This window comes from Corvus cornix, chromosome 8 (genome assembly GCF_000738735.6).
Source record: "Corvus cornix cornix isolate S_Up_H32 chromosome 8, ASM73873v5, whole genome shotgun sequence".
Taxonomy (NCBI): Eukaryota; Metazoa; Chordata; class Aves; order Passeriformes; family Corvidae; genus Corvus; species Corvus cornix.
In genome coordinates this window covers 19,596,809-19,612,908 of record NC_046338.1, presented here as the reverse complement: position 1 = coordinate 19,612,908, position 16,100 = coordinate 19,596,809, and the positions used below count along the sequence as shown (strand labels likewise).

At 37.3% G+C, this 16,100-nt stretch overlaps 1 protein-coding gene across 2 annotated transcripts in view; it reads left to right on the top strand.

Annotated features, from left to right (window-relative positions):
• Positions 1-15,793, top strand: part of OLFM3 (olfactomedin 3) — a 56,171-nt gene extending 40,378 nt beyond the window's left edge. For both annotated transcript variants that reach the window (XM_039556014.1, XM_010409231.4), the window contains exons 3-6: positions 633-788; positions 3,912-4,131; positions 11,638-11,744; positions 13,078-15,793. In XM_039556014.1, coding sequence (XP_039411948.1) covers positions 633-788; positions 3,912-4,131; positions 11,638-11,744; positions 13,078-13,755 — 1,161 coding nt within the window. In that variant the 3' untranslated portion in view covers positions 13,756-15,793. The remainder of the gene's footprint in view (positions 1-632; positions 789-3,911; positions 4,132-11,637; positions 11,745-13,077) is intronic.
• Positions 15,794-16,100: the final 307 nt, after the last annotated feature.

Below are 16,100 nucleotides of genomic sequence, written 5' to 3'. Positions count from 1 at the left end.
GGTAACAAAAGTTACCTAAACATTCACTACTTTTCATCTATTAAAAAAAAAAATAAAATTGTGGTTTTCTAACGCTGAGACCACTGGATAAAATTTTTCATTTTACATTTACTTACAGAATTACGAGCAAACACCTCTGTGGTGATTGACACACCCCAGCTTATCTCTGGGTAGTCTTATGAATGCCTTATATTGAATGATTATATAAATGCCTACTAACAATGGAAGTCACGCTCTTCATGCTGACCAAAATCTCCAAATTTCAGTCCTGTGCCTCCCAAAGTGCCTGGAAGGAAATATACATTGTATTAGCACCTTCTGAACCACAGTCATATCTACTACAGGTCTCAAAGTTGACGCCATTGCCTGACAGCCTTTCCTGAGCCCATTGTTAATGATGCTTAAAGGATCTCTCTCTCTTTACCTCTAAGTAGTGCAAATAATTTATGGCTTGAAGGTCTTGCCCTGTTCCCCAGGATTTGTACTGTCACGCAGTTACGGAATGTAGAATCGTACTGTGGTAGAAATGACTCACAACTAATTCACAGAAGTGCATTTCAAGGCCTGACATTTAACCAGGAATAAAGGTAAAGCAACAAAAAGTGCTTTTAGAGACTGTTCTTCTTTAACAGGTTCAGAATATGTCCCAGTCGATTGAAGTTCTAAACCTACGGACTCAGAGGGATTTCCAGTACGTTTTAAAAATGGAAACGCAGATGAAAGGGCTGAAGGCCAAGTTTCGGCAAATCGAAGATGATCGGAAGACATTAATGACAAAACATTTTCAAGTAGGTTCAGTTTTAACAATGACTCTCAAGCCTGCTGGAAACAATGTACGAAGTAGCAATGCATGGACTGCTAAGGTCTCAGCTTGAAGTGCTTGTACTATTAAGCACCATTAAAAAGAAAAGCATAATAAATATTCCTTTATGATGATAATCTCTTGCTCTGTTCAATTTAATTGTAATAGGGAGGAACTATTAATTATTAAGTCATTAGAGAAATGTCACTTATAAACAGATTCCTGTTTTTTCTGTATCAGTGTGCATGTCATACTGAGAAATTTATATTCATTCAAGCTCCAATGATAAAGAGGGAGATCCAGTGGAATTAATAGCAAACAGGTAGAGTTCTGTGCTTGTAGTGTTGCTTGACATTTACTGCAGTTGAAGGGAAGAAAGGCTGAAATAAATCAGTTTATTTTAATTTTTATCCAGTACAATTAAGATCTAATTTCATGTCTGAAGGTCTGCTGTTTTGAATTTGAGATGGGGAGGAGGGCAATCACTCCCAGTCACATTTGCGTGATTAAAAAAAGACTTCCACCGAATTTTAATGACAACAAAAACCACAAGCCAATCCTTTTGTGAAGAAGAAGGGTTGCAGATATTACAAGATATCATTGTGTATTCTGAAAAAGCTACCTGAAGTATCCTTCAGGAAAAAAATACTTCAGGAGCATATTTAAGTTCTTTAAATATCAAATCTGATAAATTGATCTTTCAAGGCTTTGAGAACACAAAACAGATTCTAGAAAATACATTCTGAGGATTACATTATGTTAAGCAAGTATATATTTTTTGAAGTGTTTCTGAAAATTCCCATAAAATGAAAATTTTCTAATTGGTGCTAGAGTTAGATACCTAAATAATTACATTGCCAAGAGGTCTAGGGTTTTTTTATCAGTGACACTGAATATCCAGTGGGTCTTAATAATATCAGGAAGTAAGTACACTAATGATCTGACTACCAAGCTTTATAAATTAAGTCATTGTTCCTAGTTTACAGCTGTTTGAGCACATACTTCCAGGTTTTTTGGTTAATAAGAAACATCTCCACCTTTTTTTCCTTTTATCCCATATTGCTACAATAACAACACATTTGCATAATGCCATTATATATTTGGTATTCTCATTTTAGTTTTCCTTGGAAGCAAAATATCAAAATGTGAATGTCTGACACACAATGTCAGAGATAGCACAATACTCCAGTACTCTAACCTTTTAAATATCCAATATTTCTATTGGCCAGTCATTTACTTTCAGTCCGACAGTTTGCCAGGAGTATAAAACAGAGTTCCAGCCAATCAAACTATAAAATAATTTAAAAGGTCAACATAATACAATATGCTCTTCTGAAATATAGTCTACCAAAATTCCAGTGCTTTATCTTTCCTGAGACAGAAAAATTCATGTTGGATATAACATTACCCTTCATATCAACTGGCTTAAAGTGCCAGAACACATCTACCACCTATCTGTGTTGCAATACAAATTAGTTTTCGTACCACTCATCATAGCAACAAACTCTGGAGTGTCAGCTGAAGAAAAAAATTTTTTTTTTTAAATCATGAAAATACCAAAATCAACTTTATATGATTTACTGAAGCGAGATATTCTAAATCTGTGTTTTCATGCTGATCAGAACCAAGGAGTTGGTCCAGATCACACTTGAGCATACAGTTAGTCCATGCTTTATGCCAAGCAGGAAGTACCTGATTGCCATAAAAAGTTACAGCAAGTTTGCTCAAATGATACATCATCTGGCATAAATCCTACCAGCAATACATTACCTCCACTAATTCAAACACTTTTTATCTTCCTGAGTTTTTACAAGCTTTGCGTTTTTTCCCATTACAGCTTATCTGTGGTTTTTGGCCATTCACCACCCCACGGAACTGAAGCCTAAGTTCACCATTTCAAAATGAAGTAACAAAAACTATGGTTTCTGGAGCTATTCTCTCTCTGTCACAAAGCCTACTTCCCTTGTCATCAAGGAAAAAATTACTATTCATTTTAACAGGCATAAAGTAGGTTTAAGTTAAGATTTTAATAAAAACAGCCAAATAAAAATAGCTTTAACTGTAAACAAAAGGACTTCACTTCTTTGTGTCCATTTTGGTAACTCTGCTACCATAATGGAATTGGAAGACCCCCTGAGAACAGAATCAAGAGAACTAATACTCTCAAATCCATATATACTGACATATTGGCTACGTTTCAGTAAAGCAAAGTCTTTTGACTGCAAGGATTCTTTGAGGTTTTCTACAAAACAATAACAAAAAACAACTTCAAATTGGCTTAAATTTAATAAAGCCCCTATTATTAGTGCATTTAAAAGAATAATTAAGAAATGAAAGATGGGTAACCAATATATGCTAAAAATTAAGACAAATTCTCAAAGTATGAGTCTCAGGAAAAATCTGAGAAAAGGGCAATCTGAGATTTCAAGGTGGAGCTTTATTTTCTTCAGTCAGTGTTTAAGAATAGGATTGGCAATGCAACAACAACTGCACATGGCAAAAAAATACATTTGTGATATTCCAGAAGAGATGTCAACTGAGCAAGTTCAAAAGCATTTAGTGATGTACCCAGTTGACAAGCACAAATCACAATTAAGAACCATGGACTTTTTACTTCAGAAAAAAAAAGTTAAATATCATTGTGGTTGGAACAGGAATAAACACCGTTCAACAGACATTGAGGAAAAAAAAGAATTTAGTACTTCTAGGGAATGAAATAGAAATTAACAGCCCACCAACTATGTATGACAGCTCTGTAAACCAGGTATGATCTTGAACACTACTGTGCATTCATCTTCTGATGAAAGACACACTTAGGGGTGGTTTATATCCTCTAGATGGAAAGTCAGTGGGTTTGGTTCAGATCATCTGAAGGTGACTCTTTATTTTCAATAGAAAAACTATTCTGTCATGCATTTAGTCTACTGCTTACTACCATTAAGTCTGAGAGTCTGAGGTGCCTAAGACTTTTCACAGTAGCCTAATAATAGATCTGTAACATAAATAATCATTTTCAAGTTTTTTTAATAATCAGGCATAAATATTAAAGGAAATTAGGGGATTGAACTCCTTTAAGCTGCTCTAATGCACATATGATTGCCTCCAACAGGAGTTGAAAGAAAAGATGGATGAGCTCCTGCCGCTGATCCCAGTTCTGGAACAATACAAAACTGATGCCAAGTTGATCACACAGTTCAAGGAGGAAATTAGGAATCTGTCTACTGTGCTGACTGGGATTCAGGAAGAAATTGGTGCTTATGACTATGAGGAACTACACCAGCGTGTAATCAATTTAGAAACCAGGCTTCGTGACTGCATGAAAAAGCTCAGTAAGTTAACAAGTTCATGGCAAATTTTGTCCCTTTGCTATGCATTTTTAGTTGTCTCTCTTTAGAAAGATTAAAGTTTGTTTGTTTCTTTGATGAAAGACTGCATCATATTCTGATCTGTGTTACCCTAATAAAAAACAAGAGTAACTCAACCTAAGGTCAGTCATATCATCCTAAGTACATGACATAATGTTCTGCCCTACTGTATACAGAAGGAATTAAGATGAAAAAATATAACAGATGGAAAATTCAAAATCTGAGGTTTAAACCAGTTGGGGAGTTACAAATATTCTTTCAAAAAAAGCTCAGACACACACTGCTACTAGAGTCATCTTTGGGCTGTCAGTGTGAAAAGAAAAATAGTAAAAAGTAGACTTTAATCAGTTTTGAGATGTCCACATCATAACCCTGTCATCTTGCTATAACACCTGAGAGGCCACTGACTACAATGTCTTTAGCCTGTATTAGTGTTAGGAGAGATATCCCATTCTCCAATTTGCATTGCAATCTAAGCCTCACATCTAATTTAAGGGAGCAAAGTGTGATTTCTGCAGGATGCACAGCAACGATGCATTGCTATTGCTGCACCAGGTTTACGTCAGGCTGCCTCCATCTCAGCTGCTCCCATGCTGGCACTAGTTGGAAAAAGTCAAACGTTGAGCATCTCTGAAAATCAGCACTAGCTCAGTATCAGCTACCAAAACTAAGGGCCTGAAGGATCAATATCAAGTGTCAGGCACAACCTCCATTGATAGGTAACCTGCTTTACAAACACAGTGCAGTCTCTCCTTTCCCCAGTCTATCCATGCATTCGGAGATTCCTGAATGGATCACTATTGCAACCTGGATTACTACAGCAAACAATCCAGCCCCTTTATGAAAAATGAACACTTTGCAGTTTAGCATTGAACATGAATAAACTTGAAATTCCAAGGTTTAGGCCTGTGATTGGCGTCTCAGTTATCAAATGCTGCCCAGGACATTAAATATCTTTTTAACTGGATAAGCAGAGCCTCCTTATTTTTGTGATGCAATAGAATGAGAAAAATCTAGGTTAAGTTAACCTCTTAAATTATTTATTTCCATTTCTTTATTTTATACTGGAAATAGCACAGTGAGGATGTGCTAAAATACATGAAAGACTTCTTCAAACAGAAATTTCTTATGATCCTATTTTCCCCTCAGTACACACACATAATAGCGCATTACCGCATTGACAGAAGGCAGTCAGGAGAAAATGGCTGTGTTGCAATACTGCAGCAAATAAGAAAATTCCTATGAATAAACAGTATTTTCTGATAGCGAGTGTTCCAGTAAGTTATTAGATATCAAAAATCATCAGTTTAACAAGTATTGTTTTTCAATGCTTTTACAGGTTTTGGGTTTTTTTTTTTTTACAGTTTGTACTGATTAGTGAAGCAATGACAGTGTGAGATATATTTTATACGCCAGAATTAGGTGTATTGATATCCTATCTATCCTGAATTCCTGCAGTAAATTCTAATTTCTTGATGTACCTAATGAAAAAAACATTGAAATTACATATATTAGGCAGTAGGGAGGAAAGTTTTGTATAAAATAAATTATTAAGCATATCCACTATCAAAAGGGAGTGGACCTTCTCAAGATGTAACACAGATTCATTCATCCTTATTGGCGTTATTCCCTGGACTTAGATGCTTAAATTACTTTTATGGTCCCCTACTAACGGACTGGCTGTTTTTCTGGCCTATCCCTGTGCACCTTTTAAAGTACAAACAGCCTCAGTTCGGCTTCCTGTAACTGCTGAAAGCTGGGACTGTGTGCTCAGATCAGAAAGCATAAGGGGAAAGCAGCTTTCATGCCAACGCCTTCTTTGCAGCCACATTGGCCACGCTGGAGATGACCCAGCTGTGCCTGTCCATGCCAGCCTGAGAGCCAGAAGCCAATGGCCCCAGTGTGCCACAGGATCTGGCTTGAAGCTTTGCAGATTTTGCTACATTTCACAATACAATTTTCTAATCAGCGTGTGCAATAGCTGTTCTCCACTCTTCTCCCTCACAGGTGTTTTTCAGCAGTATAATGCATTATTTATATTGTCCTGGCCACTTAAAAGGGTTCTTCCATCTGCACTGGCAACACTTTCAACACTCATTAACATACACTAAGCAGTTAATTTCACTGAGGTTTAATGATTACCACAACAGTTGTGATGACTGAATTTTACTTCTCTTTGGAATAAGAGAAAATTGAAGATGAAACTGCTGAGAAATTAGTTGACATAACTTTTAAAGGGTGCATGCAGGTAAACACGTAGGAATAGAGTGCATGTGATTACACACACCCCAAATTCACATGTACTTATGCATGTATGGGTCCTTTGCTGACAATCCTGTAAGTCATGTGTACTTATAAGAAATTGCAGGTTGCACACGGTGCTTGGAACCCTCCTATTCTTGTCATGGCCTGTTTATGAAATTGGAAAAAAACTTACATGGGTAGCATTCATAGAAGCCAATACCCTGACATATAATTAGAGTAGATATATATTGGATTCATGTCTAGCTACATTTGATTATAATGTAGGCTCTAAACAATATTTTACAGTGACATTTTTTTGTTAGCAGTTCAAAAGTAGAGTATTCTATGTATCCAAAGAAGTGCTGTTACATCAGTGGCAGAGGAGCTATTAGTGCAGGCATGAGACTACTGATTGCAGTGGTACTTGTACTTCCAAAGCATCCTTCCCTTTGGGATTTGAGGAACTTTACAAATATCATTTAGTATAAACCTGGGCAATAAAAAAATAGATTCTTATCCCCATTTTGTAGATGATGAAACAACCAGCCCAGAAGTATAAATGACTTTTCCAAAGATTACACACCAAGTCATGGCATCCATGCAGAAAAATCCAGGGGCTTCCTCTCAGCAGACTCTAATAACTATACTAAAGTGCTTCCTGGATTGATATTATGCAGGAAAACAGATATATATTTATTTAGAACTAGTTCTTCATTCCCTCATGCTGGTATGTTATGACAAATTTGACCATAAGCAGAAAAGTGCAAGCAGTAGAACACTTGGAAGTCATTTGTGCAAGTGCCAAAAAAACCTCACTTCATTTTCCCCTATTTATTACCCACAAAAAAACCTGCAATAATGATGCTTATGAACACTTCAAGAGAATGTTGGGATTTTATTTCCTTCACCAGTCCTTCTACAAATTATACACTCACTTGCTCTATATAGCAGCTTCCAATATTCATTCCTATCACAGAGACTGGGACTATCTACCCATTTCTAGCTATCTCCAAAACAGCTCCTGTGCAGTTGGGCTATCACAGCCTCCTCCTGGTATTTGCTCACTTTGGAGCTCTCCAGATGCATTCTGCCCCATATACTTTTCACAGCCCACAGGCTGTACAAAAGTACATCTGTTCTCTGTTTTAATAGTCACTTCACGCTCAACTTTTTCCTTAACATAAATAAATACTAGAAATCATGAATAGACTTACAGGAGTCCACTGTACAGAATTGTTAAAGGAGATGAACCAAGCCAGAAACACCTGGATTGTGCATGGTATGATGCTTCTTGTACAGCTCAGTTTAGGATGTAAAAAGACTCCATGATTGAGATTTTCCAACTATTACAATCAATAATGGTTGGGATTTTCTAATGTAGGCAGCTACTTCTTCCAAAGCCAAGGGAAAGAGACTGAGGGCTTCTAAAAATCCCACTGCTTTTCTGTGTAACCCTATCTGAACCTCTTTGGGAAGAGAAAAAAAGCCTAGAAATATCACATTTTTCTTAGTTCTTACCTGAACTTCCTGACATTTCTTAGTATGGAGATATATTTGACCTAACTTTTTACTAGCATCTGGTCCTTCTATCAGGGAATCAAATTGCTATATTGCTATAAACAAAGACTTTTCATATGTTCTCTTCTGCCAGTGGAAAGAAAGAAGAAAAGAAAAAAAAAAGTGTGGGCAGGGAAGAAGATTTTCGCTACTTCGAAAAAAAATTTGGATGGGCTAGTTTTAACTGTCAGCCCCCTCACTGCTATGGAAAATTCACAGTCCAGAAGTGATTCCCCTTTCACATGACATTTGTCTCTGTTCTATTTATCTACATACAAAATGAGCTACAGAAATGTCTCAACTAGAAACTAATTGGAATTTTCATTAATTTCAAAATCCCTGACTTTTCATGCCAGAAGAATTTTAAGATCCTGCCTGCAGTATGTTAGTATCACCATTCCCTAGCAAAAAAACCTCAGCATGCAAGATCAACTTTAATACTGCCACCCAAACAATTAAAAGGTTCATTCCACAGCTGAGAATACAGGCAGGGATTAGATGAATGCTCTTTGTAGACAAGAAGAAGCTGTTACCAGGAAAATTTCTTGGACTGAACACAAATTTGGAAGCGCTTAAAAGCAAGAGGAGACTCACCTTGTGTCAGTGAGCTGTTAAACGTGACTTCTGCAAAAGTTACTTGTGCAGCCTTAAGCAGTTTAAAACATCATCAGCTGATTCAACTTGACCGTTCAGCCAAGGCTTGCTCTGGGGCCTTGCCCTTGTTCTTTCGAGCAATACTTTCTGAACTGAGAGGACTTTCTGGTTTGTTTGAGTTCTTTTTCTTCCTCATTAAACAGAGACCCAGTCATGAGGATCTCTCAGCTATGGGGAGGCTGGGATGACAAGACAGAGGTGGGCTCTGACAGCTCTGCTGCTTCCTTTTTAGTGTCCATGCTGTCAGCGAGTAGGTCAGCAGACCTCAGGTACTGCTGGGATTTACAGAAGAAGCCTGCTGATGGGATATGAATTATCACTACAATGGGAATGAATTATCGTATGTGGAAAAAATACTTGTAGTATTCCTTAGTTTTAAATACCAGTTCCATCAAGTTACATCATAAAATAAGCAGATCTATGGGTTTCTGTTTAATGAGGAAGGAAAAGAAAAATGGCGCCTACTACAGGGCAGGAGGGAAAAAATTCCTCATGCCTCTTACAAAGTGCTCTGTTTTGGTATTCCAAAAAGAGAAGCTTTGTCACTTTTTCAGTCAGCTACCCCTCAGCTATACAGCAGCTCTCCTAAGAGTCTTTCTTGATCACTACATGCTGCCTGGGAATAAAAATTTGATCAGAAGTATACCCTGACTCAATCTGCTGATCATTTAGCGGCTGAAGTACAATGTCATCTCTTTTCACATTGAACAGCATCTCAATACGTTTTGAAAGATCATTCTCTGAAAGCATCTGACTCCCATGACAGGGGTACACAACTCAGTTCATATAGTTTAAACTAAATGAAGGCTGAAGAGGTTAATTAATTATTAACAACATGTAACTAACTGCAATCAGTGAGCTATACATTCAGGATAAATACAAGTAGTATAACAGAGGAACCACAGTACTGACACTTAAGCATACAAATCTCTGAACATTGTTCTCTAGCCTCAAAAAGCCCCTCACACATGGAGCAGCACCCAAAGAGCTGCAGAGCTGAGTGCACACCCCCACAGGGACTCTGAACACCACCTGCTCTTACCCCTCTCCTGCTGCAGCTCCAGGGCCTCGAGCTTGCTGTGTGCTGGTGCTGCTCCCACCATGCCCTGGCACTGCTGAGCCCACCTGGAGTGCTCACACACCTGCCCTGCCTGGGCCCCCCGACACAAAAGGTGGCTCTGGGATCACTCAAATCCCTGCCAGGGGCTCTTCCATAGGTTTTATCCATTCAGAAGCAAAATCTCACAACTCATTTTGAGTCCACATTTAGCTTCTTCGACTTTTTTTCTTCATAGAAGAAACAGTGCTTCAGATTCCAAATTCTTTTTGTGCTTTCCCACTAATTGCAATACTGTGTTCTATAGGCACCAATTAGTATTAGTATACCTTATAACTCATGCATTCACTGTGTTTTAATTATCTTAGAAACTACAAGTTCAGGAGGGATTTTATTCTGATTTCTTTCTGCTTATTAGTTTTCTGGTAACTTATTCCAAATTAAGTATTCCAAATTTAAACTCAGACCTTCAGAAGGGTTATCTCATGCCCATTTCTGAGACTATTTACTAATATATCATGTAAAAATAAAAGCCTTCATCTTGATAGGTTATAGACCTCTACCTTTCAAGCTAATAGCAGTTCATGCTGTAGAAAAAGAGAATTCAGCACACGATAGCAGCCCATCTACAAAAAAACAAATCCAGAATAAAAAATTATGTACAATGATAACCAAGTATAAAAACCTATAAGATTCTTTAAAATGGAAAATTCCAAAAATATCTTCAAAATATTGTACCATACATAGATTGAGATATGTAAATAATAACGTCTCTTAATTGACCCAGAAAATAGACACAGCCTACCCTGCTCATTGAGACCTCAGCGTGCATTCAGTTATTTTCATTTTCAATCCATACAATTTCCCTGCCTGTGAACGAAAACTACCCAAGCAGCTTCTGAGTTTTCACCACAGCATTAACCCAATCCTAAGTGACTGAAATAGGCTGGCATAATACATTCCTTTCCAGTTACAGAGTATAGAATTCAGGCTTCATGTGACCCTCTCTTTTGAAGTGAATAAATTCACTCTCAACACCAGATAGTTTGTTTTCCACATTTCCTAGATAGACATGGTTATCACTATAGCACAACCATGTAGCTCAGAAAAGTGGTTATTTTTAAATTTTAAAAAAGTTAATTAAATGTTTCACTTCTTTTTACATTATTTTCTTTAAAAACATGCTATTTGACCTGATTACATGCACATCACTGTGTGGTATTAAATCTTGGTTCCACCAGGAGCTTGTTACTAACAGATATCTTATTAATGTCCCCTAAAATATAGATTTTTGAATTGTTTGGAAGGTCAGCATCCAAGATGGCATCGACTTTCATTATTTCCTCCCAGACAGCCTAATGGATTAGAAGCCAACCAATACAGCCAAGTTTACTAAATAATTCTCATACTCACTTTCTTTAGCCAGCCTCCAGTACAGAAAGAGCCATGTGTGTGTGAGCATGGGGCAGTCAGGCACAAGCTTTGAGTACAGACACGCTGTGTGTACATGCTCTTTTTTTTGTGTCTGCCCTTAACCGCCTTGTTACCCTGGTGAATGGAAAACTGAAACATCCATCAATCCTAGCCTTGTGCTGAACTTCCTGAAGGCAGAATTGGGGGGGAGATTATGTCTTCATTTCATTTATTATTAAATGTTCTTCAACTCAGAAAATATTTTACTAGGTTGTATTTTAGTTTATGCCCAAAAACCATAACTGTGCTTCAAAAGATGTAAATACAAAAATATATATCAATAAAATTTTATGGGTATACTTTTACATATTTATATTATTCTTCAATAAGAAGAGGTTCCTTCAGTGAAGGTGACAATCAATCTTCAACATAAGCCTGAATCCCCTGGAGCTACTATGAAGTTTGGAGCATTTGTTCTTGTGCTCTGATGTCAAGGAGAGTTGTGCAATTATTTGCATTAATGCATTTGTTTTTTTTAATTTCAGCATGTGGCAAATTGATGAAAATCACAGGCCCCATTACAGTGAAGATATCTGGAACCCGATTTGGAGCCTGGATGACAGATCCATTGGCATCAGAGAAAAATAACCGAGTATGTTAAGGCATTATCTTCGTGTCCTGGAGTCTTACTTGGCTTCTTTTAATCCTTTAAAAGATACTTTCCCTTTAAAAGATACTCACAAGCATGTTTCTTCTACTTCAGTCATTTTCACACTCAAACATCTTCAGAGAAAAAGCAACAGTATTTTTGGAAAAACATCCAAAGACAAAAGTTAACTAAGCGCTTTTGTGCTGTTTCCTTCAAATTTTTCAGGCTTGACAAACATCTGAACTGACAACACAGTTTTTTTTATTTTGTAACATATTTAAGTGTGCTTGGGTCTTTTAAGAACCAGAGTAATCTAAAACAAACATCAACACTTTTACCCAAGAGCAGGACCCATAATGCAGCACAGTTAAAATTGGCAGAATTAGGTCCCATATAGGCTCTAGTCAGACCATTTGCTCCATCATGTCCAAGTTATGGTATTGTTTTGTTGTTTGATCTGCAATAGTATCTCAAATTGGCGACAGTTTTGAGAAGGTGCTCTCTCCATCAAAGGCCTTTGGAAGTCAAAACACTAGGTGTCATTTGTATGAGACCCACAACATTAATTTTTTGAATACAGAAAAAAACCAAAGGCAACGGAAAAGACAACATAAAAATGACAACAAATAAAGATTTATGTGCAGCTCTCCTCTGCCCACTGTGTCCATGCAGGTTTGCTACTTAGTCCAGAAATCTCAATTACCTTTAGGAGAGCAGCAAACTCTTAGAAACTAAAAGGAGAAAAGGAAAAATGCATGAAGAAGAAAAATGGAGGAATGGAAGTTCCATACAGAACATTAAAAAGAAGTAATAATTCTCCTTTAAGGGGAAAAAATGGCTTTGAAACTCTACTAGTTTCTTTGCTATTGTTTTTGTTTCCTTTACTAAGAAAAGACTATGTTTCTTTGAATAGAGATTCAGCTGAAAAAAGTTTAACCACATTTATTCCTAAGTATAAATTCAAGTTTATCTCACGTGACATTTCCCATCTCTCTCTTGGAATATTAGTTTCTAGAAATATCTTTAAGCAAACACCATATAGCAGAGGCCCAAACACTGAATAATCCAGAATTAAATTTCTCTGAAAATGCAGACACTGTAGTTAGTAACAGTTGTATTGAGAGTTCACCTGTCAAGGTAAGTTTTGATTCACAAATTAAAGAGTTCCTCCTGCTTTTGTAACAGGAATGTGGGCAATATTGTACTTTGACAGCCTGCTGCACATCTAAAACTTGTTTTCCTTCTTTTTCTGCAATGTCTCCATCATGCCATATCATGATCACATACCACACACTGTGTTCAAGATGTTTACTCCCAGTCTTTGTTTTCTTTCCAGGTCTGGTACATGGATAGCTACACTAACAATAAAATTGTCCGCGAATACAAATCAATCGCCGACTTCGTCAGTGGGGCTGAATCAAGGACATACAACCTTCCATTCAAATGGGCAGGAACCAACCACGTTGTCTACAATGGCTCCCTCTATTTCAACAAGTATCAGAGCAACATCATCATCAAGTACAGCTTTGACACGGGGCGGGTGCTGGCACAGCGTAGCCTGGAGTACGCTGGCTTTCACAATGTCTACCCTTACACCTGGGGTGGCTTCTCTGATATCGACCTGATGGCAGATGAAATTGGGCTGTGGGCTGTGTATGCCACCAACCAGAATGCAGGCAACATTGTCATCAGCCAGCTAAACCAGGATACACTGGAGGTGCTGAAGAGCTGGAGCACAGGCTACCCAAAGAGAAGTGCTGGAGAATCCTTCATGATCTGTGGCACCTTGTATGTTACTAACTCGCACTTAACAGGAGCCAAGGTCTACTATTCCTATTCCACAAAAACCTCCACTTATGAGTACACAGACATTCCTTTCCATAATCAGTATTTTCATATATCCATGCTTGACTACAATGCAAGAGATAGAGCTCTCTATGCCTGGAATAATGGACATCAAGTCCTGTTTAACGTCACCCTTTTCCACGTCATTAAAACTGAGGATGACACATAATTCTTTCCCTTACCTCCCTCCCTCAAAGCAGTCTCATTTGTGATTAACTCTAAAAGCATCCATCTCTCTCAGTTCCTTTTAATCTACATTTCTTTCTTCATTAAACAAAAGCAACATTTTCTACTATGTAATGCATTTTAATATGGCTTGAACCTGTCAAAAATGACCTGTCAGAAATAAAAAGCATCTTAACTCATGATTCTGCAAGGTCTGTCAAGACCTTGTCTTGAAAAGCACTAAAGAGGATTTAAATGGCTAAAGACAGTTTTAAAAGATTATGATCTGCCTTATTTTAGAGTCAGAGACTAATGGTGGCTTAAATGCATGAATGTCTTTTTTTACCTCATTTTTTTTTTTTAATATATTGCTTAACTTCAGGAAACATTTCGGTAGTGTCAGACACATATTGCACATTGTATTTTTTTATTTATTCCAAAAGAAAGATTTAGGAATTTAATTTACTTAGACAAGGAGTATGATTCATTTTGCCATCATCCAATTTCAGATGTGGTGCTGTACAGTATGTTTTTAAATCTCTTGCAAACATTTTATCAACAGTATGTATTTCTACCATTGTAACCACCATTGTGCAATTGTATCTCTTCACTTACGTGAAAGTAAACTAAGTACTATTTTTTATAAAATATATTGAAGCTGAATTGCAGTTCTGGCTATGAGTCAATTGAAAGTGGTAAAAATCTGATAAAAGGTTGTTATTTCTGAGAAAGACCAGTAGCTTCTCAGATGCATGATTTCTATTCTCAGCTTTGCTTCCTAGATCCCCTCCTTCTCCAGTGGTGCTTACTGGCACATTTTCAACTTTGAAGCTTCACACCAGTTCCAGCTTTACAATTGTCTGCCCTGTCCAGCCTGCTGCAGGCTTCACTCTCTCTCAATCTCTTTTTTGCCTACTTTCCTCCCTCCCACCATTTGACTGCCCCTGTTTATGCCTATCCCTGCTCTGGGGATTACAAGCGAGCGTGGGAGTGCAGCCGAGAGTCCCACGTTTGAGCTGCTCTGGGGCACTGAGGAGCAATGGTACAAGCCATGCTGCTCTCCTTTATCTGTCTGTCTTCTTACTTGTAACAGGAGAACATCTGTCTGTTGACAAAACTCTTCTCTGGGATGACAGTAATCACAGAAAATACAACAGGGAAGGTGCAAAGCCCAGATGATCAGTGTGGCCCCTGGTAGCCACCATAATTCTTGTTAGGAAACAACATTGAGGCCAACCTCTTGCAAAGAGGTTTGGGATTTTCTGGCAGCAGAATTGCTGCACCCAAACTGATGCCTTCAAGAAACAAGTATTTCTGAAAGCTGTGTGGGTTGCTGTAGTATCTCATTAGAAACTGGGGGGCAGGGAGAGGTGTGCATATTTTACTGAGAAAAAAGGAATGAGGTGCTATTTATCTCTTGGCATAAATGGAAAGAAAGTAACATTAAGCACTAGTAATCAGACTTTTTTATCACCTGGGCTCTAACATAATGCAAAAGGACAGGTATCTGAAAAATTCTGTGAAAGCTGTGTTTCTTACACTATCTGAGCTCCTATTCTTTATATCCTTTAAAACTGAAAAGCCAGATATTTTATTTTCTGGTTCTCCTAATGGACCGGCTGAGACCACCATAAGGCTCATTAATGTTTTCCTTATTATAAATACGTGTCTATAAATGTTTACAAGTATGCTATATAATATAAGCCCATGTGAAGCTGAACAAATTGCCTTGTTTTTCAAACCAGTTGCAAAACAAAAAAAAAATGCTAATAAGGTTTCAAGAACTGATAAAGGACAAAAAAACCAAAAACACATTATGACATGACCAGAGAAAAATTACTTTCTTGCTTCCCTCTCCTGTCTAGATGAAATGGTAGCTATTACCCCATACAGTCAGTTACACTGAATTTGGAGAGACTCAGTTCAGCTAAACAGACAAATCACTTCCCTCCTGTAACCAACTTTCCTGTATTGACAATGAAACCTCCTCTGTGACATGAAAATGTATATGACTACTCATTAAAAAGGTATTTTATGTCATACAGGGATGTTTTATGAAAATGGATTATGTTCTGATTTTTATCAAAAGCCATAAAAAAAACCCAGCCTTTCCCCTGTACAGAGTAACTTCAACAAAATAGAAGTTTTATCAACCAATACAGCATTTATAAAAACATTAGTCATTAGATTGAGAAATTAAACATCTTTCTACTGTATCATCATAAACTAGAAGAATAGTCATGATCACTTTATGTGAAAACAATGATTACTACCATATTTCTTTATAAGAATTTCATACTGTGTAATTAGCCTACATATATTAGTACAGGTTGATACCACTTCTTACAG